Source organism: Symsagittifera roscoffensis, chromosome 1 (assembly GCF_963678635.1).
Source record: "Symsagittifera roscoffensis chromosome 1, txSymRosc1.1, whole genome shotgun sequence".
In the NCBI taxonomy this organism is placed as follows: domain Eukaryota; kingdom Metazoa; phylum Xenacoelomorpha; order Acoela; family Convolutidae; genus Symsagittifera; species Symsagittifera roscoffensis.
The window spans coordinates 6,986,559-7,012,110 of NC_087062.1; the positions used below are offsets into that span (position 1 = coordinate 6,986,559).

At 34.8% G+C, this 25,552-nt stretch overlaps 1 protein-coding gene across 1 annotated transcript in view; it reads left to right on the top strand.

Moving 5' to 3' along the window:
* The window catches only part of LOC134857123 (ephrin type-A receptor 4-like), a 28,011-nt gene extending 7,214 nt beyond the window's left edge, over positions 1-20,797 (top strand). The window contains exons 5-15 of the mRNA XM_063873496.1: positions 2,274-2,448; positions 8,256-8,376; positions 8,643-8,865; positions 10,765-10,977; positions 11,323-11,409; positions 13,603-13,929; positions 15,450-15,572; positions 16,550-16,846; positions 18,811-19,073; positions 19,489-20,014; positions 20,239-20,797. Of these exons, the coding sequence (XP_063729566.1) occupies positions 2,274-2,448; positions 8,256-8,376; positions 8,643-8,865; positions 10,765-10,977; positions 11,323-11,409; positions 13,603-13,929; positions 15,450-15,572; positions 16,550-16,846; positions 18,811-19,073; positions 19,489-19,947 (2,288 nt within the window). The 3' untranslated portion in view covers positions 19,948-20,014; positions 20,239-20,797. The remainder of the gene's footprint in view (positions 1-2,273; positions 2,449-8,255; positions 8,377-8,642; positions 8,866-10,764; positions 10,978-11,322; positions 11,410-13,602; positions 13,930-15,449; positions 15,573-16,549; positions 16,847-18,810; positions 19,074-19,488; positions 20,015-20,238) is intronic.
* The last annotated feature ends 4,755 nt before the right edge of the window (positions 20,798-25,552 follow it).

Below are 25,552 nucleotides of genomic sequence, written 5' to 3' on the forward strand. Positions count from 1 at the left end.
CAATAATGGCATAAAAAGGCAAATGTGACCAAGTTTAAAAACGTACTCCACATTTGATCAATGCCTTCAATTTGGGAATTGGATTAGATTGGCAATCAAACTAAGTTGGTTGTCGGTGAAATTGAATTAGCTCAAATTGATCTACTTGTTTCTACCTATATCGGGTGCGCCTTAGCCAACCCAATCCCCCCCCCCCACTCCCGCCTTTTCCCCGCCGCCATTGCGCCATATCTACCCTAAATTTATAAAAAGCATTACACCAAATAATCAATCTTTACAACGCATGATCGCTCAAGTGCATTAAGAAAATGACTCCGGAAAATTACCCAGACCAAATTCATTTTCAGAAGATTCTAAGCTTTATGCTAAAAGCGCTACTGATTTGACTCAATGAAGATATAATTTCAAGTATTATATAGCTTCAAATTATACAATTAGTCGATCAAGATTTGACAAAAATCCGCGACTTTGCGTGTTTTTGTTACAAATATCTCAACGTGCCTGGTAATTTTGACAGACAAGTTGGGATAAATTACAAGCGCGACTGTGAAAATTGGTACCGCAGCGATATTTTAGCGACCTGCCGTTTGGGCTAAAGCCTCATGCCCGAAGCAGAACCGAAAATACCCAAAAATTATCTTAGGCAATTCGCATAATTCAGTATTTAAAATTTGAAACTATTTGGAAAATTCGAAGAATTTGGAAATATGAAAGTATTTGGAAATTTGAAAGAAATAATCGAGAAAATCCGTCAGTTTTGGACGGTAAAGGAGATTGATTGGTTGAGAAGTTTCGCTCATTTGGGGCTTCTGTCAAGAAAGTAGCGCCCGATATTTAAGCGAATAGCGCCGAAAGGGGCCCGTTGAGATTCGAACTAATCCGAGCGTGAGAATTTTGAGATCAATCTAAACACACGTGGAGCCAGATTTTAGTCTAAACTGTTTTGCCAATTTGGTTTTCGCGTAGCGGTTGGATTTCGAGGTTCTTATTGCCGGATTTGCGTCCAGTAGCCTTTGGTGACAGAACAAACCTGAAGTTCTTTTGATAAGGAAAAATAGTCACCCCTGAAAGAAGCTTCAAGTGGGAAAGCATTCAAAAAAAATTTAATGTTGTGAAGCAATTTTTTTGCCGCATCTTGTACGTTAACAATAAGCCCCCCCCCCCCCCCACTCACCACCACCGCCCGTTGCGGTACCTAGTAAAACAAATTTACTTCCCATTGAGGACTTATTCAACGTTCTAAGCACCTATGCTTTTGTAACTTGTAACGAATTTGATGTTTTGGAAACTTTTTGAAATTGACCAAAAATTTATAGGATAAATATAAAAATATCAAGTTAACTGGTTTTCAGTTTTCATTCTCTGTAGTTCAAACTACATCCAAGATTTCCGGCTTCGTTTTGAGGACTTATTCAACGTTCTAAGCACCTATGCTTTTGTAACTTGTAACGAATTTGATGTTTTGGAAACTTTTTGAAATTGACCAAAAATTTATAGGATAAATATAAAAATATCAAGTTAACTGGTTTTCAGTTTTCATTCTCTGTAGTTCAAACTACATCCAAGATTTCCGGCTTCGTTTTGAACTAAATATCTGAAGCTCTTTTGGAAACTAAATACGGGCTCTTTTGGAAACTTTTTGAAATTGACCAAAAATTTATAGGATAAATATAAAAATATCAATTTAACTGGTTTTCAGTTTTCATTCTCTGTAGTTCAAACTACATCCAAGATTTCCGGTTTCGTTTTGAACTAAATATCTGAAGCATTTATATTGATTCGTTCTTTTATTATGGCATAAAATATGCTGTTTGCCATTCATTGAAAATTTGGAAGCAGATGCAAATACAAAGACATATTTTTCAAAAAACTTCCGCCATTTCAATTGCAAACAGTTTTGTGGTTTTCATACCAGCTTTTCTGTACATTTTTTTCGTGGAATCTTCAATTTTCATGTAAACATAGATTTATGCTTCCGTGTTACAATTTTTCAGTGTTTTTTTTGCAAATAGTGTGAATATGAGCGTGGGTGTTTTTTCTTCAAGCTTATATGTTGTTTCAAAGCCATCTCATAAGTTCATCGAGTATGGTATTATTTCAGATTTTGTTCAGCCAGGGTTTCTATTCCAAAAAATATAGTTAAAAAAATAAGTGTCGAGAAAAAGTTCGAGCTCTTGTGATAAATGAAAAAAAAAAATTGATCTGAACCGTGAAATATGATCTGATTTTACGAAGCTTCAATGATTATGTGATTATTTATTCTTTTCTTTCAGAGTGTCTTCCGGGAATGTTCAAAGAGCAACCGGGTGATGGGCAGTGTCAGAAGTGTCCTAAGTTCTCCACCTCCAGAAGGGGAGGGGCTGCCATTTGTCAGTGTGACCCGGGTCGGTTCCGATTCACCCCCAATGACCCATACTCGCAGTGCTACCGCAACCCAAGCGAGCCCAGGTGAGCTATATATGCGACCCCTCTTCTATGATTTCAATAAGATTAAAAAAACAGTGGTCAATGATAAACATGAATTATGGAGAACATATTCGGCTGAAAAGACAGAACGTTTAAAACCATGCTTGATACAACATTGAAACATGTCATCCGAACTTGCAAGATGTCCGTTTTAACATGTTTGTTGTTGGCACTGCGTGTTAGCCTTGAATCACTTTAAGATTAAATAACATTAAAGAGCCTTTAACGTCCACGGTCAGATAAGAATACTACCTGGAACGCTGAATACCTGAATATTTTACAAAATGTTATTGATTGGTACGCAGTTTGCATCACGTCTCATTTTGTAGGCTCTCATTTAAGTACTTAAACCAAAATTTGTTCATAATTTGGATTCCTTTTTTGATACCTGTGGGAATTATGACAGAAAGTATTGCAAAAATGATGCCATGTAAAGCACCAATTAATCACAAAAAAGTCTCCCATTGAGAATGTCAAATCAGAGTTTAATGTGAGAAAAAGCAAATTCAAATTTCTTATCATGGCAACAATATCATATTTGTGTCAAAACAGCCCATCTTTCTGTTGCAAAAGATTTGCTAGTTCTGGAATTTTAGTGAGCAAAGAAGAGAGTTGAGCTTCTTTTCTCAATCGAGGTTTAAAAATGTTAACATGTATGAGTTTAAAAGCTTTTTCCTTTTCTGAAATAGAGCTAATCAATTCGAGCAGCAAGATAACAAATTTAAGTCAGTCAATCATTTCGCGACTTATTCGAAATAAATGCATTTTTCAGTTGGTGGAGCTTTTTAAATTCTTGGGCACTTAGAGTTAATGAAACAAGCTCTCAAATGCATTAGTTTTCAATTAAGAAGCTGAAGTGACTCTTCGTAAAAATATTATTACTCGCAGTGGGGCGAAGCCGAACAGTCTCTTGAGCTATTTTGCTCCATTGTTTTTCTACTTCGCCTTTGTTTATTTGTGTTTTCTTACATGGAATCAATTGGTTTTCCTTTGCTAACTGACATTTTAAAGCACCATTGTCGCTAATTTGTTCCGCTGCTGCGCTTGTCGAAATGAAAAGAAAATAAAGGCTTGAAAGTTATTAAAAGTAGAAAATAATAACAAATCGCTTGTCGACTTTGACTGAGCTAATCTTTGAACCTCAATTTAATCAGCTCAAAAATTCCTGAATAGGGCTTTTAAAATTGTGAAAATTGAATTCTGTCGAAGTTAGGGAAAGAATGCTGAGTTTTCTCTGTTTTTTTTTTGGCAGAAAAATCAAAGCTGCTTTTTGTTGGAATTGTTCCCCACTTTTGTTACAGCCTTTTCCTGCTTTTTCTTTGAGCTTTTCGGTTTTTGTCGGTTTCGGAAACATTAAAAAATATATAAAATTCTGAACAAAAGTTTAATTGTTGGTTTTAAACTTACTGTTGAAATGGCTCAAAATAGGGTTTTATACCTCCAAGGTTTTGTTAATCTTTTGCCAAAATTTCTGAAATATCCACAAAACGACTTCGCACAAGTGAATTTAGACACAACTTGTCACACAAGCAATAACATTCCATTCAACATAATCGGGCTAATCGGCCCTTGAAAGGAGACTTAGAGTGGAGATAGATTTTGATGGGATTTTTATCTCCTCCGACTTGGCTAAATAGTCTGTGAGGTAGGGTGTTAATTAACGAGTTCGATTTGCATGTTGACTTAAGTCCAAATTAAAATTAATGCCATCCTTGGATTTGACTCTGACAGCTGTAAGACCTGTTTGTAATTATAAATTTAAGAGCTATTTTTGAGGAAAATGAATCGGTTTATTTTGCTGGAATGAATGGGAAAGTTGAAATTTCACTACAGCAGTTTTGAAAGCGAAATTGACGTTCGCAGCTGAGCCGGATTTTTTACTAATGAAAGTGGTGGGAAGTTTTGATAATCCAAAAATAGTAACTTACTTGGTCAAGTGTCTTGAAATATTTGGCCAAGCTAGCTGGAATATGTTTTCTCCTAAAAAATCATAGAATCAAACAAAAAGCGGATATAGGATTTTCTCGAGGGGGATTTTCAAAAAAAATTTCAAAAATTTTGTTGACTTTTTTTCAGGTCGAACAAATTGATTTTTCGAGCGCTCCAGAACACTATGAAAACTCTATTTTGCACTTTTTGGAAAATTTTTATTAAAAAAATGCGTTTTTTTGGCTCGCGCTTGCCCTCAAATTTAGTATATCACCTTCAGAAAATTTTATGGTTGGTCAGCCGAAAATGGATGTCATTAAATAATACCAAAGGGGGATCCTTTGGTTGGTGAGTGGTTCCAATCCACGAAGGAAGGCGTCCCCCCATTAAATCCGCGTCTGGAATCAAAATTGATTCAGTTTGCGAAATGGCTATTCTGCCTCTGGGATCCTGTCCAACTCAGGGAACTAGAAAACCAAAAAGGAGATTTTATTTTTAACGATCTGAAATCACTGCTAAGTTTATTACATAGCTGCTTCATAATTCAACCTCTGAACTCATCATTAGTTTTTTTTGATTTTTTTCTGCATTTAACGTGTAATACCGCCGCTCTGTTTTGCGGCGGTATTACGACTGTTTTGCGACTATTAGAAAACTCGTCTACTGTAATTTTGAATACAGTTATGTATTACAGCTAACAAGATATTATAGAAGCCACGCCCAAGCTAAATGTAATATCTGAAGTTCTTGTTGCTGTATTGATGTGAATTTTGGAGTCTTGGCCGACGAAAAGACTCGTGTTCAAAGTTGACGTGAAGTGTTTTGTTTTGATTTAGAAGATTAAAATTGAGCACAAAAATGTTAATTTGTTTGACCATGCTGACAGTATCTTCAAGCACTCAGACAGTTTTAATCTGTGACTTAACACTTGAGTGAAATCTACATTTTTTCGGCTAATATCTTGGCGTTCAATTTTTTTCTTCTGAATAAAACCCGGAGATTATGAAAAATACAGGCTGTGAGTGAAAAAAAAGCATATACATTTCATTTTGGTCAGAAAAATTATTACATTGGTTTGTTTTTCTTATTATTTTTTTTTAATTTCAGGGGTTGTATTTACAAACATTGTTGAACTTGTAAGTTTTCTAGACCAGTTTTTTTTCTGATACAGTGATATCAACAAACACAACATATGGCCTGCGTTATTTATTTTAAAAAACTAGTTCTCGACTTTTTATTTGAAAAGTAGTAGCTAAATTGAATTTTATGTCACTCAAAATATCTGGATTTCGCGTGTTCGTGTAATAGTCTGCGCGACTTCTGTAGCGTTTGTTTATTTTTTCAATCCGGGTCCGATTTTAGGCAAACAACTAATATTTCTTTTAAATGACTTTTTGTCAGTTCAAAGTCACGTGATTCACAATTTGTAAATAATTTTAAAATCTAAAAATGGAGCGGATATTAGAAACTACATTAAATTTTAAAATTACAAAAAATGAGAAATATGAAAAACAAGAAAATTTCGTTTTTCTAAGAGGTCGATTTCGGGCTTCGAACAGGTCAGTTTTCCCTCGTCGTGTAATACAATGGACTCGGATCATAAATTGAACAGCGAACGGAACGTTTTGTTTGTTAAGTTGTCAGGTTTTATCAGCTTTAAGCATTCATAAAATTATGTTTTTTTTTTCATTTCTTAATCATTAATTGAAGCTGAAATGCACCGTGCCGCTTAATCGCATGGTTTGCGACGATGTTGCAGTCGAAACAAATTATCTCATCTGCAACCGTCAAACGTGCTGCGTTTTGTAAACTCATTTTCAGATTTTCAGTTGACAAGACGTAAATTTTTCAGTAAATTGTCACACCAATTTGGCTGTCCATGCGAAGAAAAATCGTAAATTTTAGTTTGCTTGATTTATTAGGTCATTAGTTCTTTTTTGCGCTGCAATTTTTTGGCTCCTGAAAGGTTAAGGTCACAAAAAGGTGTTTTATATATTCAATCATTATTGGCACAGAAAAATCTTCAGACATATATAGCTACAGAAAAAAATATATATATTTTCGAGTTTCAGATAGAAAGACTTAAAGATTTATGCTAAGATAATTTTTTTTGGAAAAAAATAAAAATTTTGTTGGAAAAATTGAAACGTTTTTTTTTGGTCAAAATTGAACCAGTTTTAGTGGAAAAATAAACCAAAATTTTAAAATGTAGAAAAATTTAGTTCAAACAGATCTTCGTTTGTGACAGACATAAACGCAGATTACTTGTGATTGTTTTATGCTGTATCACAGCCCCTCCATGTTTACCCAGGAATCACCGCCTGGTAGTTTAGAGCTCATAATCTAGTCTTCGTTTAACACCTTGTCACCTCAGGAGCTCAAAATAATCTCCTTCTCAAAACTTCAGACTTCAGTTGCACTCTTGACTTGAAGCTTAAATCTAAATTCTAAAATTGAAATTCCGGCTGATTTTAGTGACTTTTGTAATGCTTGAAAGGCAAGGCAAAAGCTTGTACAGTATACAAGCCCTGAGCACTTGAATGTTTGAAATGGTTGCAGATGTTTTTGCTAAAACAGGTTAAGCACTTGATAAAAGTGAAAAATATGTAAATTGGGTAAATTGGCAGTAACAACCCGAAGGTAGATTAGATCTGATCATTTCCATTTCGCCCAATTGGGCTAATTTCGACTGCGGTGTCATTTCAATTTGCAAAATTATTGTTTGCATATTTTTTCTCTCTTGGCGTTCTAAATGGTTCCATATTTTACCAACTCAAGGGGAAATTTTGCCCCGACGCTTCATGAATTATTCGTCGTCTCCATTTTGCTGATCTGGAAAAATAAATACGTTTCTATTTATTTAAGGCCAGTAAAGTTTTTCCTAAGTCAACTAATAAATTATGCTCAAATAGGTATCCAGCCCAAATGAATAAACATTATGCTAAAAATGGAGCTGTTGAATACATAAAATACCTTGAAACAAAGAAATTTAAAAATATCTTCGTATATTATTTCAGACAAAAAGCAGCTTGAATTCAAATTAAATTATTTTTTTTGCATTTTTGAACTTATTTGAAATGAAGGGAAAGCCATCAGAAGTATTTAAAGCAATATAAAATATCTTTTCTGACTAATTTTTGTTACCGTTTTTGCTTACAAAGGGGATAACTTATAGCTCGGTCGTAAATCGGAAAGGCTGACACATTATATATGAGAAACAGGAATTGAAAGTTGTTGAAGTAAATGTGCTGGCCTATTATCAGGCGTCAGACTCAAGCGGTTGACATACAAATGACAGTGTTTTTAGCCTGCTTAAAAACCTTTCTGCGGTCATTTTTAACCCAAAAAGACAATTGTCACTTTAATTGATCTGAAAATGACTGAAGTTTGATCATAGACGGACGAGTCACAGTTAATCTAGCATAGAATGTTCAAACATTACACAGAATGTTGCATAACTTGAAAACATGAAATTTACACCAGATTTTTTTGCTAAATAAAATGTACTTGTTTCAACATGGAAAGTTCTTATGAATAGTTTGGCTTGTCGTTTTTGCTTGATTGCAATTTTGGTTATAAAGCATTAGTTTTAGGTCAGAAAGTTTGGTTAATACTTAATAATTACCGGCCAACCCCCACCCTCCCTTTATTATCTAATTAAGAATTGCCACCTTAACGAATAAAAGCAGTAAAGTTAGCACTAGAGCGTTCCATGTCAAATCGGAATTTTGCTGCATTCTGATTGGTCGAAAATTCGGCTAATTTAATCTACTTAACAATTACCACCCCCCCCCCCCCCCCCCTTCTTGAAAGGGTGGGTAATTGTTAAGTAGATCCGAAAATTTGAAATTATGTTGTAGGAATGTGAGAGTTGACTACAGTGCACGTGATAGTAATCACCCGAACTCAGTTCGACTCACGTGGGACGCCCCCCTGAATGACGGGTCGGACGGAGAGGTCGGCGCATCACACCCCGTCGAGGTATAAAATTCTGAACATTTTGACCGAAGTTTTAACACTATACAGCATCTTGTTAACAAAATTAACAAAAATCAAGAGGATCATGATAATTGTTGAAACCCCTGAACCCCTGTATACAGTTTTTTTAGGACAAAAATTGTATGCTATACCCAGATAATTTTAAACGCGAGCGGAAAAAAGGCCTTTTTAGCAACTCTTTATCGAAGGTGTAAACCAAAAATTTACCCCCCCCCTCGGATAAAAAAACTATGACTGCGGTCTTTCAGGTATGGTATACAATGCACTGTGAGAACTGTCCCGCGGGGGTCTCTTTTCAACCGATGAAAGACGGAATCAGAAGCCGCTCTGTGGCTGTTCGCGGACTGATACCGGACACCACTTACCATTTCCGAATATACTCCAACAACCGAGTCTCAACCCGACTCGTCTCCAACGAACTCAACTCGGCGTTATCGTTTGCTACATTCAACTATACAACCCCTGCAGCAGGTATGCATTTCGTTTGTTTTCTGTTTATTTTAAAAAATCTGATTTTGAAACTTGATATTCAAAAAATACCTGTCAATCGGAAGACGAAGTTTTTCTCAAAAATTTTTGAATTTGAAAAAAATATATCTTTGTTTCAAAGTTTTGTATGACAAAACTGAAAAATGGCTAGATTTTTGTAAATAAATTCGGGTTTTTAAAAAAAAAAAACAGAAGCCGGCCTTTACGATTGACGGAGGTATTTTTTCTAATAAATTTTTTTTTTGTATCAAACGTACAATCCCCCCCCCAAATCAAATTATGGGGGAGAAAATATGGGTTTTTCATGAACTAACTTTGAGAATAGCCTATATTCATTCAAAATTAAGCATTTTACTAAAAAAAAATTGAAACATTAATATAAGCAATTACCAGCAAAACAGCATCAATTTTTCAGATTTAATACATGCTTGGGGATAACATTCTACGGGGGAGGGGGGGGGGGGGGGAGGGAGGGGAGATTTTATAGATGGTACAATTTTTTAACTGCGAGTAGATTTTTTGAAAAATTTATATGAAACGACGTGCTTTAAAGGGACATCATATTTGGGTTTAAAAAGTGCGAATAATTTAATTTTTACTAAATTGGTTGGTTTTATCTCCTGTCAATGCCGCTCTTAAAAACCAAGACTGCTTCTGGCATTCGTACATGTAGCTGTTGTCACTTCTATCAATTTTTGGCTGTTGAATCTGATTTTGCTCGGACACAACAGCGCAGTTTTTAGACCATTTTCAATTTGCAGATGTAATAATGATTGTAACTTGTCGCCTCAATGCTTGTACAGTCTAAATTGTTTCTAATTTCTTCATAAAACTTGTCAAGTACCACTTGTTTTACAATTTATCGTCATTAGTAGTACAATAAAACTGAAACAATGGTATGATTTGGACCTTGTTTTGAACGTTTGCGCTTGTCAGTGAGAAGAAAAGTCACAAATAAAGCGGCAAAAAATTGTCTTTTATGGGCACCATAAATATGATTTATTTTTTTTTTGCAGTTCAGAAAACCACTCCTAAAGTGGTAAAGATATTTGTTTTTATAACTACTTAACAAAACGATGCTCTTTTCATGTGCGATTATTCAATCAAATTTTTACAATTGTCCTTGTGAATCGCGTGTCACCTTTTATAATTTTTTGGTTGTTTGAATTTGGTTCAAATTTGTTGGTTTCCTTGATTGATTTTTCAATCTTTGTCGACTTCAGGAAAAGTTTCTTCCCAATTTCCCAATTTTAGGGAAAACTGCTTGCAAATTAATTTTTTGCCGCTATTTTGTAGTGAATTTTCAAGGAAAACAATCATAAAAATAATTTGAGCATAAAATTTAATCAGTGCTGTGTTGTGAAGCAAAAGAGCCTCTAAATTGAAAAAGGAAACCAGTGACATAGTTGTATCTTCAGAACTAATAGAAAATCGAGCGATGCAAATTACCCTGTGCTAATTTTGCTCAGAGCAACCGGAAAATGGGTAGAATTGATAGGAAATGTTATCTTTCCCGCTTTAATTGTCTGTCTGTAAAAGGCATGGTCATTCAGGAGGACAGTGCGGGTTTTTCAAAATTGATTCAATTTGACTGACTGATTGACCGACCCTTCCAATTTTGACATGCACGGGAAGTGAATTCAAATTTCAAGATAACAAGCTCAAAAGATCTGAAAATTTTTTGAAATCTGGTCGCAGTTTTAAATTTGAAATTTTTATGGAGTAGTAATTTGATTTAAGAATTTTGATTTAAGAATGTGATCAAGTTTTTTTACTGGTTTGCGAACCAAATAATCTTCTTTCTTTTTGATCTGATATTGAAATGCCTCATTTTTTTTGTAATTTTTGCGTTCACGTCATTTTATTGTGATATTTTTTTAGTGTTCGTGCGCAAGTTGAGTGCAAAATCAGTGAACGGAATCATTCGTGTGGAGTGGCTGCCGCCTCTGAACAAACAAGAGCGACTCGTTAACGTGTCCTACTATTACGTAAGAGTTCGCAAACGACTGCAGGAGCCGAATGTGTTCAGTCAAGTCGAGCCCACATTACGTAATCAGAAGGTACCTGGAAATCGAACGGATGTCGACTTCGCTGGTACGTTTCAATGAATGTTTCCGTAACAGACTCTAAGATATTGTTCTAAATTGTTCTCCATTTTCTTCAAGTTTATTCTAAAAGTTATCAAATATCTTGAATGAAATTCGCAATACTGAGACTAATTTGATTGAATGTAAATTTGCTGAAAAGATTGAAGATTTCTGATTTGTTTTATAGTGTCTTGTGTGTGCCTGATTTAAAATTTGGTATATTTGCTTTTGAGTCTTCCTCGTGCATTCTCTATTAGCTTTTCAAACTGCAAACTAACAATCGATCAGACAAATTTGGGTCGTAAAATTAACAAAAGCGAAGTGGTGAAATCATGAATGGCTTCTGTTTCAGGATTAGACAATGCAGAATATCTGCTGGATGTGAGCACAGCTGGTCTCAATGGGCCATACTGTGAACCGGTCATCATAAAAGTATCGGGTAATTTTCTTCTGATTTTTTTTAACTCTTCAACTTACTAAACTTAATTAATAAATGCCATAGAGTTCAAGTCAAGTTTAAAATAACCAATGAAAAAGAGATTACAACAATTTTTGCATTCATTGCCTGACCTATTGCGTTTTTTCTGTTCTTCAAAATTCGTTGAAGTTGGTTCTGCGATTTGGCTTTGTATGCTGGTTAGAAAGCAAAGCTGGTTAGATGACTAACTTAATTTTTATTAGACTTTGATGGAAACGTTTCAAACAGTTTTAGCTGAACATTTTTATGGTCAAACACAAATGTTTCAAAAATAGGACACCAAAACTACTGTTTTATGTCACGTTTGATTAATCTGAACTAAGTCATTCCATGCAAACATTTCAGCCCCCCGTCTTTTCCTATTTCCTGTTCAAGCTTTCGTTCACACCTTGACCAACTTCCACTTGTAGAGATACCCGCCGTTCTCATAGCCACTTAACCCAATCAATTCCTGGGAATCAGCGTCTATTTTGTCACCTTTTATCAAGAAAGATAATTGGCAAGTAGCCTTTGTCACCTTAAATAAGGGCTGCCTAATTTGTAATGGATGGGTAAATTGTTAATGGGAGAGCAAAAGGAAGTTGGTTGATCTAGACCGGAATGGGTGAATGGAGTCTGTTTTAACACTTCCCCGCTCGCCCGGGGAGATATTTTCACACCCTTGCAGTTATGGGGCAAACAATGAAAAATTAGGAATTTATGAAATTGAAAAAGGGATTGGCTACTGTAATTTTTAAGGTGGGAATTTGATGAGTTTTTATCATACTAGATGGGAAAAGGCGTGAATCCATTTTGTAATGTATTGATCGCGCTTTCTATTTGTGCTGCACGGCATTTAACCAAACAAAGAAGCGCTCTTATTGATAAATTTTGCCCAAAATGGGAAAACATTTGATTAGCAAAGTGCCCGTGGAAAAAGTCAACCTTCTTTTCCAGCTCCATTTGTAGTGAAAAGCCCATTCAACTTGAACTTGAACTTCGGTCCAAGACTTGTACGTTCCCAGTTAAATGGTTAGATACCGTTTAGATAAAATAGTTGAACCTCTGAAGACGCGTCAAGTTGATCTTGGCAGGTGACAAAGTGTTTGATAGTTTAAAAGGAAACTTTTAAATGTTTAAATGACCTGACTTGCCTCGTATAAGAACCTAAAAATCAACCGCTTGAGGGAAAATTCAGGCTACAATTTACAAAAAAAAAATGCAAAGTCTGCTGCAAATCAGTGAGCTTGCAAAAAAAGAATTTTCTGTTGCTAATTATTGTAAATTATGTACCCACCCCCTTAATGATTTCTGGTCATTGTCAGTTTTTACGATGTAGCATAGAAAAAAAGCAAAAAAATACGTGACAGAAAGGTGTCAGTTTTGATGTATAGTCATCCAACCAGAAAGAACGAGCAATCAACCTCAATAAAAGATGAAAGAGGCGGAATATCATTAACAAGAAAAAGACATGGAGAGACGCTGTTTCAGTCAAGAGCGTGATAAAATTGATTGTCCGAACTTTTCAGTCTATAAATTATGTAACGCTCAAGTGAAACCGGAAAAAGGCAATCAACCTGTTGAGATAAAAGAAACAAACGAAAAATGTGAACTACTTGAAAATGTTCTAAATAACATCATGACAAAAAGTAAACATGGTTTGGTGAATCTAAGAGACTCAGTTTTGCATTTGACTTTTTTGAATAAGGTTAAGTCAATAATCATTTTTCCACGAGAGAAAGAACCAACTTTCCAGCGTTCCCAGCCTTTACAGCGAATCATTTTTTGTACCTCTGCTTAAGAACTTGTACGTGCAATTTTTTTCGGAAAATGTTGCCTCTCCTTGAAGCACGAATCACGAGGTTTAAATAACGTTCAGTTTATGATTCAGGTACTTCAAGATTTCTATTTAATTTTCAATTAGGAGTTCAATTATTTTTGTAGTCCGAAGAAAGTGACGGAATATTTGTGCTCGGTGTGGTTTTTTTTGTCTGAAAAAAATCTGAAAAATTTTTAAAATATTGAAATTTTGAAATTTTTATCAGTTTCCAATATCTCAATTGATAATTTTAAAATTTTTTTCATAGACAATTAAGGGCAGTCGGAACATTCAGAGTTTTGGCTTGATACGAGCAGTCTTATTTTTCTTTTTTAAGGGATCTTGTTTTGTATTAGGTGTCGGCAGTCTAGAAATGCAGCATAGGATGCAGCGAATAGTTCTAACTGTGATCTTGCTCGTGTTAGTGTTCCTTCTTTTCATCTCAATATTCACAATCGCACTTTGCTTCTACCGCCGAAAACACAAGTGGGGCTATGCGGCCGCCGCTGCTGCTGCCGGCAACGGGTCCCTCACACACCACATGAGGACTCCGCAGAACTACTCCCTCTCCCCGAATCACCAGGAGTCGTGGCTAGGAGGCATGGGAATAGGGGTGGGGCTGGGGATGAATAGTCCTGCCGATATCGCATGTCACGAGTACATGTTCTACAGCCAAGATGGAAGTTAGTACTTTTTTTCATTAGTTGAATATTTACGATACAGCTTTGAAGCTGTAATAACCGTCCAGGAATGATAACAGCGGTATGAACTCGGGATATGGAGGGGGGGGGGGGGGGGGAGAGTGGGGCTCAACAAACTTGCTGTTCAGCTAGTATTCAGTTTCGATAAAATTTAGTAATATCAGCTGCAAGTTTTTTTTAAATTATTTTTCAGAGTGGGACTCAAACCTCTTAAGTTTATATCACTACCTGACAAAGATATTTTATCAAGTTTAAGAGAGAAAAGATTTGCACTAAATTATTTAGTAAAGTATTGTAAATAATGTCAAAACACATTTAAATATCGAAGAGGAAAATTTAGTGTAATTAGCATAACATCATTAAAAAAATTAATTGCATATCCAGCAAAAGTCTTCCGAGTGTTTAAATTTTTTCTAAATTGTCATAAAAAAAATCTTTTTATTATGAAGATGGACTTTTGTAAAAAAAAAAATTATTGTTTTTTTGCTCAAAATGGAGGCGGTTACTAACATATCCAAGCCTCCGATCGACGTTTTGCCTTATAAACGGGCTGCAAAACAACTTTTAATGATCTCATGCGTTTTTATTGCCGGAAATTGCTCTGGGACTAGGTTGTTTTGCCTTTGGGACACATCCGGAGTTTCTGATTTTATGAAGACCTAATTTACAAGTCTTTTTAAATCAAACTTGCTGAAGTTTTTGAAGTCTGCGCGCTTACGTGACAAAAACCGTTGTTTGTAAACAAGCATTGTTTGACTCAAACAACAGATTTATTAGTTTTGAATAAATTCAATAAATCTATTCATTCTTTGAACAGTTGTTGCACTCCGCGACTTGTTATTTTGGTTCATGTAAGGACCTATTATCATGTTTATTTAATTTGTGAATAATATTTAGTTGTTTTTCTGCAAGTTTGTGACGTGCACAACTAATTCCCTTCCTTTAAGTTATTTCTATTTTGAAAAGTATTGTTTTTCAGCGTCATGTAGTGATGGGAAGCTTAAAAAAGAATTCTTTTTAACTGCCCCAATTTCAAAATATCTTTGAAAAACTCTGAATAGGAACCTGAAAATTAACGACCTAATTTCAGCACCCTAAGACATAGTCACATCAAAGTGTCAATTTTTATCACTGTTGAAACTTTTTTTTACAAGTTGGAAACAGACAATTAGTTTAGAATTTAAAGTCATTACATATTCAGATGTTAATCAATTCATGCTTGTGTTTTTTTTTCAAAGCTTGACTCTATTAAAGAAATTGTACTCCAAATGAAATATTGCTGAGAAAAATTAAAATAATGATTCACTTAAATGGTGTGTAAAAATTATGAGTCATAATTTATATTGTGTCATAAACGTTTCCTCTTAATTTCTTGTGTGTTTTTTGCTGATATTAAAATTTAAGAGCAACATATTTTGATAATGAGATAAAAAAGTTGTCAGTCACTTTCGTTGGAAAGCCAGGAAAAAAACAGTTTTTAATTAATTGTTTTCTTTTTTCAGCCATCAAGTTGCCGGTCGGTCAGAAGTTCGTGGAGCCGAAGATGTACGAGTCACCCGAGCGCATTCTGGCCGAGTTCGCGAGAGAAATTCACCCTCGTGCCGTGCAGAGATACTCTCCCACAGGTTATTATTACATAATTGTTACATAATTGAGCCCCTCCTTGAGACGCATTTTACAACACTGACTACTTTTTTTTTTTAATTTTGGGGTTCAAAAGCTTAGTCTGATAAATAAATAAATAGGATCTTAAAAATAAGCTCACATCAAAAAAGTCTTTTTTCTTTTGACTCAATTCAATAAAAGTTGGCAAGTTTCTGAATGTTTGAAAAAGGACATCGTTTAAAATTAAACAAAGAACTTTTCTGACTTGTTGAAAAAAAAAATGTTGAAGACGTTTTCCGGCATTGATTGATTCATAAGAAAAATTGTCGAAAAAACTTTTTGGCGAGCGCTTATTTGTGAGATCCAATTTTATTTTCTGATCAAAGAAACTTTCCTTCAATTTTCAGGATGCGCTTAGTGTTTTTCTGGGGTTGTCGCGAATTTGTATAATTTCTCTTTACTTAGCATGAACTCAACTCAATTGACTTTCCGAGCTAATTAACAAATTTTTATCAACACTGGTCAACTCAGTTTTGCGTCACTCATAATTCACCCTCCCACTTTCATATTGGAGTCATCAATCTAAAAAATAAAGTCAATTTGTCTGCTGTTGAGTTTTATCAGCTGTAAAAATTAACAAAGTTTAGAAGATATTTCGAGCTCCTATAACATAATATAAAAGCCAAACTTTTTGAACAAGTTTTTATCAACCTGAAAAGATTATCTAAGCTCTTGAACAATGTATAACGGACTGTTTGGCGAACGACAACAGAAAACAAAACTAGAAGCTACTAGATGGAACATCACTTAGAAAATCAAAACGTAAAATTTTTAAAATCTGTGATAAGCCTTTTTTTACTGATAACTTGAAATCCCCTTCTGAAGAATACGATAATTATGCTGTGTTTTGAAGTAAAATGACAACAAATGAAGTCATCGTAGGTGAAAACCAGCAAGTGTTTTTTCCTTCGGAAAATGAAGATAATTATTTTTTAAGAGAACGAATATACGCTCAGAGGGATGCAGAATCAAGAAAAGATTCTTCTCAGTGCATCAATACATGGGGGATCATTCTCGGCGGAAACACAACACTACAACTTCAGCCAAGACTCAACCTCGTCTTCAGATCTGAACAAGAATTCGGCCGAGGGCTCTTTTGTTTACGCGGCCGCTAAGACACTCAAAAGACAATACACGCAGGATATGTGGCGAAAGTTCGCAATCGAGGCGGCCACTTTGGCTCAGTTCAACCACCCGAATGTTGTCATGCTTCACGGAGTAATCACACAATCAGGTATTTTAACTTTTTTCGTAATGATTACTTCCTTGTGTCTTTAAAACTGAAGGCCGGTGGTTCGAGCCCCACCTTAGCCTTGATTTTTAGCTTATCTGTATCTTAGTTTACGAATGGGAAATCATGTCGATCGTGCTTTTGGTTTTGAGTTGGCTTTTCAAGCCAACTATACGAGGTTTGAACCCTAGCCTCACCATTTCAGAATGTTTTTGGGTTCAACTCTTGAACAAATCCTGAAAAGATCGGCATTTTTGTAGAATTAATGTGACCATTTAAAATCCAAATCACCATAAAAAAGCTACCTTCACATATTCTGAAGAGTTCGCAGCTTTTTATTCGGTTAAGAAGCGCAGAGTGAGTGTTTTACAACTCATCATGAATATTAAATGTTGAATCAAAAATATCCGACAATTAAAAATATATAAATCTTCGAAAAATGTTGATCTCAAAAGCTATAAATTAGGTGCTTCTGACAGCTAATGTCGCTCTCAGCGAAAACAGCAACTTTTTGGCCCTGAGAATCTAATCAAATGAAACTAAGTGGTCGCTGAGTACCCGCACATGTTTTTAGTCAAGTGTTATCTGCGTTTTGATGCTTGGTTGAAACATAAGAATTTTTCATGATTGTACTGTTTAACTTCAAACCAATCTAAACTTTCATAGAGAACCACTTGAATGAATCAAAGTCCACTCCAACTAAAGCAAAGGTCATAGAGATGTTTCTAGGTGTAAAAGATCTCAATTTTTGTATCTTGAAAGAATCTTCTTTTGTCGGTTGATTATTATCAACAATCGAAGAAGTTTTGACCTTGTCTCTGATTTTGGTCGCAACTAAAGAAAAAACCCGGCTCAACCCAGCGCTTCAAACACGCCCTAGTGACAAGAGTCTTAACAGTCTCTCGCAAAACAAACTTTTGTTATAGTTTTAACAAAATTATTGGACAATGTCCTAAATGGCCGAAAATTCTGACCTTGAGACCCTCAAATGACGTTGAATTGCTACTAAAGTTTGAAAATTGCATTTGAACAGTCAAATGAGCAGTGCAAAACGATTGCACTTTTTCAGAGTCGTCTATTTTTTGAATAAATTTAGGACCGCTTCGAAATATTTTTTATTCACGATATTAATAATGTTGGGCAAAAAAATTACTTATCTCTCTATTGGAACATATGCATAGTGATCATTCATTGTATAGTTAATGCCAAATTGGCAATACCTTTTCGGTCAACGAATCTAAACGAAATTAGTTAACCTAAACTGATTGTTTTGACGTCGGATTTCTGTGTTTCACTGACTTAACGCGTAAAAACCGTGAAAAAACTCTAATTAACCTAAAGTGTTATAGTTTTTGGCCGATTAAATTGCACAAGGCTGGATTCAATTCGAAAAACAGTGTGACCTCTTTTATCAAAGTTATTGAGGTTTTGCGCTCGATATAAGTTGCGCTGTCCCTGCTTGTTTATAAGTTGAATTTGCATCAAGAGAAATTCCGTCGGACATTTAATTTCCTGTCAAATAGGGAGATCTAACGTTGCCCTTTCGGGCTTGCTGGGGGCGAATAAAACCACGATGAATTATGTCTATATAATGAATTTTTTGTCTGCTAATTTCAAAAAATTTGTTGAATATGCTAATAGTTCATTTTTGATGAAATAGTCTGCTTTTTTAAATTCAAATCTTCGATTTATTCTTTTCACCTCTGCCTAGCTTCTGAACTGATTTTTTCAAAATGGAGCCTGAAACAGTATCGATCGCGACACGTTCGATAATATTTCAATTTTTTCGAAGGAACCGGAACTCGACAGGACGTTTTGCGCTAGTTGTATCTCATTGATCCGCCATGTTTAACTCTAAAAGTCGTTAAAAAGCCGCGCGAATAAAAGTCAATTAGGAATTGCATTAAACTCGAGGTTAAAACTGCGCTTCAAATTGAATTGATTTAATTATTGTAATTTTTTGGTAGAAGAGTCGCCGAAGATGCTGGTGCTGGAGTTCTGTGAGCGGGGATCTCTGGACACTTTGCTTCCCCTCATGAGCAGTCAGCTTAACTTTTTGTACCCCGAGGAGGGTGTTGTAGGGGGAGGGGGTGGAGTTGTGGATGATCACGAGGGCGGGGTGAACAAACATTTAAACTGTGAGGCTGCCGCCACGCAACACATCATCCACATTCTGAGGGGCGTAGCTTGTGGAATGCACTACTTGGCCGATGAGGGCTATATTCACAAGGTAAACTTTTTCTCAATTGATTTTTTCAGAGGTTGTTAGACAGAGCAAGTTATTTAAATCAGGGGCAGATTTAGGATTTTAGAGTTAGTAGATCAAAAGTTAATATCGTAAAATGAGCCAAAGGATTAGGGATCCTTTGGGAGACCAGGTAGTGGAATATTTGAGTAAGGGGTAGAGTTAAACTCCCAATCCTCTCCCCGGCACGTTCGAAGAATGAACGAATTCATTGCAGTTTTTGCGAACTTTTCTTTATCACAAATAATCATTATAGATTTTTAAAACTTATTTTATCGAAATTTGCTTCGATCAGTTTTATAATACTTGTTTCATGATTTTGTTTTGCATCCATTTGTTAATCGAAGACTTTTTGAACACGAATTGTCCAATTGAGTGTTTATATGTTTAATGTTTTTAGGTTCTCAGAGCTCGCAACGTGTTCATTAGTGGTTCTTTCCTGCCCAAAATAGCCGGCTTTGACGAACGAACGCTGCTGGAAGAAGACATGGATCTCTTCTTCTTGAACTGCAGCAACTCCTATGATGTCCAGAAACTCCCCCTTGTGTTCGAAGACATCGCTCCTTGGACTGCTCCTGAAGCCCTCCTTGCCCCCTACAATTTCTCTCTCTTCAGTGACATCTGGAGCTTCGGATGTCTCATTTTCGAATGCTTCTCGGAAGGCGAACGACCTTTCGGAAGCAACAAAGTATCCGAGATATCCAAAATTGTTTCCAGCGTTTCCTGGCGAGGGTTCCCGAAACCCAAAAGTTGTCCGGAAGCGCTGCACGAATTGATGAACTCTTGTTGTGTTCATCTGAGGCGCCCCAGAAGCGACCCTGGTTCAGCCAGATCAGAGCGTTCCTGGACAATTTTGTGAGAAGTCCGAGCATGCAGCAGCACGCGACGCCTGCAAATAATTATCAACCTATTCATAAAACATTCTTGTAAGTGATATAAAAGCTTCTGCAGCTGAAAATCTCAAACAAAATGATTTTCCTATTTCGCAATATTTTGGCAATCTGAATAATTTTGGCGGAAGTTAAAAGAGTTAAATTGGAATTTTACTCTTTTGTCAAAGATGGAAATTGTTATATAGTAATTTGCCCTCAAATGTATAATTAATTTCTAATTAATTTGGAAATTAAAAATTGTTTCTTTGTTATTTCAGGAAGCAATCAGCCGACCCTAACTGTTACCAACTGAATTCCAGTGTGCATTACAACTACAAACCGTTGAGCCCAGAAAGAACGTTGATTTTAGACTCGAACTCAGTAGCAATTGACGAAGTTTTGGGCCGATTCAAATTGGATAAGTACTGCGAAAACTTCAAAGTGCACGGATATTACACAATGAACGAAGTTCTAGCTGCGATCGAAAATTTAGCTCTCACCTCAGTACGACAACATCCGAAGCAGAGTCGAATGATCGAACTAGCGAGTAAAAGATTTTTCAAGCAGATTGGAATTGAGAGCAAAAAAGATCGATCTACGTTATATAAGAAAATACAATCATTATTTATTCAGCAACAGGCAACCTATTTATCTAACCAACATAATAGCCCAGGTGTGTTCGTCAATAATTATGATGACGTCATCGGTCGGCAATATTTAGATGGGACTCTGTAAATTAAAAAAACTTTTTTATTGAACGTCAATGTCCCGAATTTAAGATTGAAATGCTTATTTGAATTCAATGTGCTACTTAGTTAAATTCAGTGTTTTTATCTACTTTTTTTATCCTAAAGTTAGAATTTATTTAAAACTTGAAATAATTGAATATTTATTTCTTTTTTTATATTTGTTTAAAAAAATTCGCGTGGTCAGAACATTCTCTTCTACTTAAACTGCAAACGGCTATCATTGTTCGGTACTCGAATATCTGCAAGTAGCAGATATTTGAGTATCGAACATTGAGCGCCGTTTGCTGTTCAAGTAGCTCGGAATGTTCTAACCTCGCGAATTTTTAAAAGCAGATATAAAAATAGAAAAAAATGTCAATAATTTCTTTTTTTTATAGAACTCCTTTGTAGCTTTTTCAGTCAGTGAGAGAAGTCTGTATTGGTTAATGAGTCATAACAACCAGTTAATAATAGATAGGAAGCTTGAAAAAATCTCAGAAGAATGGACTGGAATTTCAGCCTGAAAGTTTCACTCGGAACGAATTCTTAGTCTGAAAAACGAGAAAAAATGCTGGCGTTTTTGCCAACGCTTTGTCAAAATGCCAACTTTTTTCAGTATCCAAGTCACGGCTGCAAAGTTTGAATTTGATACCAAATTTTAACGCCTATGCGTTTTCTTCGCCGAGTGAGGTGAAAAAAAATCCTTTGGAAGAAAAACAGACCTCAATTCGTGAAATCGTCGGAACAATAGTCGGTCAAATGTGATACCAAATCTCGAAGATTATAACTTGTTTTTGGTCAATACAGAGCCGATTTTACTCTTTCAGAAAAAAAATTAACAAACCAAGCAAAATCCTTAGGGTTAATTTAACATAAAAAGTCACGAAGATGAAATATGGCAGTTTGTTTTTTTCCAATACTAATCCTAAGTTTACAAAACAAAATTAGTTATTTCGGATCTTTTTTTTGTAATATTCAAATTTCGCATAAGTTATCCATCCAATTTTTGGACAAAACGTCAATAAAGACTCATGCTATTTGGTTCCACAATTTAAAGAAGGCTAAAGTTAGACCATTAATTATGACGTGGTTTTTTTTGTAAATTCTAACTTACTTTTTTGCTGATTGACTTCGAATTTCTTTTATCAGGCGATATGAAAATTTTCTTTTCGATCCAATTTACCGAGAATGGTTATTTGATGTATCAAGTTTCAGCCTCTATAATAAAATTGAGTTAGGCAGTTAAGATAGCCTCATTTGAATTAAACTAGTAATGTCAAATTGGGCTGCTTGACTTCGAGTGATGACTTCGAGTGATGCCTTCCAGAAGATGACTGAGTGATGCTAGACGCCCGTTGTCGAGTGGAATGAAGCCTGCTACTCCAAACTTTAAGTTCGAATAATTTATTCCTCCATTTTTATTTTTTTGTTCCGACTTTCGTAACGAAAGTAACGGAATATTTGTGCTCGGGTTGGGTTTTTTTTTTCTTCAGACAAATTTCGACTTTTTAACTAGCCAATTTTGACAGAATTTTAAAAATATCATTCGAAAGGTATTGTTGTCCTGAGCTTAAATTTGAAAAGATATTTTATCTGTGATCATTTTTCGTAAAGTTATGGGGGTTTAATAATTGCCATTTTGGCCAATTTGTGACAACTAATGCGCAATATATTTCGCGCTATATATTTCGAGATTTGATCCGTCGGAGAAATCGTTCCAAATTGTTCCAACTCAAATTAAAAATATATATATGTTTTACTTTTTTTACATTTAATTTTTCATGTTATAACAGCTCCATAGACCTTAAAAGGCAGTCAGAACAATCAGGGCTTCGCCATGATACGAGCAGTCTTGTTTAAAATTCATGTTTCGTAGCTTGCGCTCACAAAACAAATGGTGAAAGCTCGGACTTTGAAAATTAAAACATTGAAAATTATTGAAATGCGACATTTCTAAACTCTCTGATGGCAACTTGAAAAAAAAATGTTTGGAAAATTTTGCTTTTTCTTAACTCAATTTTTAAATCAGGTTTTCAAAAATTTTGCAAAACGTTTTTGCAAAGAAAGTTTCATTTATTTAGGTTGTGTGAAATTTTCGCTTGCGTTCAAAGAGTAATTTTGATTAGAAATTTTCTTTTTCTTTCAAGTTATTTATAGCATGCGGCTAATTGTAGTAGTGTTTTTTGGGCCTCGCAGGGTAGATAATTTTAAATTATTAGAGGAATTAAATCATGAACTTGACGAAATCATCAAAAATAAGTTTTCTATAGTTTTGATGCGTGATTTCAATATCGATCTTTAAAAACTGAATTAACAAGTCTTTATCTGAACAACATATAAGCAAACGGATTTGCTCTGTTAATCAACACGCCTACGGTTGTTTCTGATTAAAGAGATTCTTGCCTTGACCATCTAAATGAATGAAATTAGGTCAATGAAAACGTTTTTTTTTTTTTAAATGAAAACCTGATATTTTTTCGATCACTATCCAGTTATCCTTGAACTAAGTTTATAAACAAATTCACATGATATAACTTTCAAAAACTGTACATTATTAGGTAAAAAAATAAAAAACCTTCCACGCTCATAGCTGAATAAAATTGCGTCTGAAGGTTTTGCAAGTTGCGTAGCAGAACCAACGGATGTGTTCGCATCTATGCAAAAATTCAAAAATTGAAACGTTTCCGTTAATGTACTGTCGACTGGTTCAGCAAGCAAATAACTATGGCAATTTGCATAAGCAATTTACATAAGCCTTGGAAGGTGGATAACCGAATTATTATGACAAAATTAAAATTGAAATAAAGTTGATCAGATGGCTTGTCAAGCAAAACAACGAATGCTATTACAAAAATAACAAAATATGCATTGGAGATTCGAGTCATGTTTAGGTCAGTTTATGTTATTTAGAAAAAAAACAGGTTAAAGCTTAAATTTTTTAGAAATCTGAGTGTAAATTTAGATAAAAAATCGATAATCACACCAACTGCAATAGCGAACTCTTTTAAGGATACTTTGATAAATTGATCTGCTTCAAACGAACTTTTGATAACGAGTTAAATCTATATAAATTTTTTTCTGGCTTTGTTTTTTTCGTGCTTATGCTTCTTGAAATTTATATGCGCGCTCTCTAGAACTATGTTTTTTTGAACAAGCTATTTATCGGAACAGAGTTGGTCACTAAAACAAGAGGTAATCTCTCATATATTTCAAACAACCGATCTCAGTGAAACCTATATCTACTAAATTATTAACTAGATGTGTTAAGCTCCGAAATATCTAATGCCAAAACCAATTCAATTCCAACAGATTTGTAAAATTGAATTCAATTGAAGTTTTTTCTTTTGTTCTCAATCTAAAATTTTATAGTTTTTCGGTTATTCGGAGCTCTTTTGTTTTATTTTTGAAAATTCACTTCCTTTTCCCTCAAAAAATGTTTACTTGATTTTCAGTACGCCAATTTGGGTTGCAAAAGTCCGCCCAAAAATGATTATTTGGAAACTTCTGTTTTTCGAGATATTGCAGCTTTCCCAAACTACTCAGTTAATTTTATAATTAAAATGTTTTGATGATGCTAACTCAAACTTGCTTTTCAAAAAATTTGAACACTAACAAGTTACGGAAAATTGAACAATTAGTTCAAAATTTGGTCATGTGAAAGCTTTGTGAATCTATCGATAGTCAAACGATAGAAACACTATCGATTCTGTTTAAGCTTTGATCTCGCGCTTCTTTTTTCGAGGTTATTTAATATTTCGGTTTGTTCAAATCTTCGTTGATTAATGCACATTTTACAAAAACGGTATTTTTTGCACGCTGAAAGTTTTCTTTTCTCAAATTTAGAACTTTTTGAGATATCGCAAATTTTTCATTTTATCTTTTGCTTTTTTAGATTAACCAATTTTTTTACTTTTATTTCATCAAATGCATTTGAGTAGTAAATATGTGAGGCGATCAGGGGGGGGGGGGGTGGAGACCCCCATTTATTAAGATAGGGAATAGAGTATCCGGTCTTCAAGCTATGTATTAAGATAGGGAATAGATTTCCTATGTATTAAGATAGGGAATAGGTTTCCTAATTAAGATGGTAAGGTTTGAGATGGTAAGTTTCAGAAAAAAATTTTTGGCGCCCGATCTTACCATGTTTTAAGATCCTCTACACCAATCCGATAGGTCATAGATTTTTCAGTGTTTTAAGATATGATTTTAATTTTGTTTTAAACCATTTGAGTTTAATTTGAAAGTGACTGAAACAATGCTGAAACCGAACTGAAGCTTCAAAGAAGAAATTAAATTTTTTCAGAAAAAAAATTAAATTACTGTAAAATGTTATATTACAGTTGAAATGTCAAATAACATATAAATCATTGCATCGTATGAAATTTTACTACAGTTTAAAGGTTAAATTTACAAATTCAATGGTTTAGTTTGTATTGCATCATCAAGTACCTCCCTTTTCGGCTAAAAGTAACTGAAAACTTTTTTATTTTGTTCATATGTTTAAGAGGTTTGAATCAGCGATTCGTCCACTTCAAATTTACAGCTTCGTCATGAAATCGTCTGTGTTTAGACATTGGCCCATCCCCAGTGTTTTCTAGCACTCTTTTGTTGAGTCCTTTGCTGCTAAATTTAAATTTGTCGGTCTTACTATCATAGTAGCAGTACGTCTTGCTGCACAGACACAACATTTCAGTGCAGCGAAATTCTTCTTTGATTAATCCAGGTTCTCGTTTGTCTTACTTTTTGTGAACAGAGCAGTATGTACGTGGAAAACAATTTTTATCTGCATCAGCTATAAAGTCGTCTCTACAATCATTTCGACAAGTTAGTGTCCACTGAGCTTTCGTCTCAGGTAATATACAAT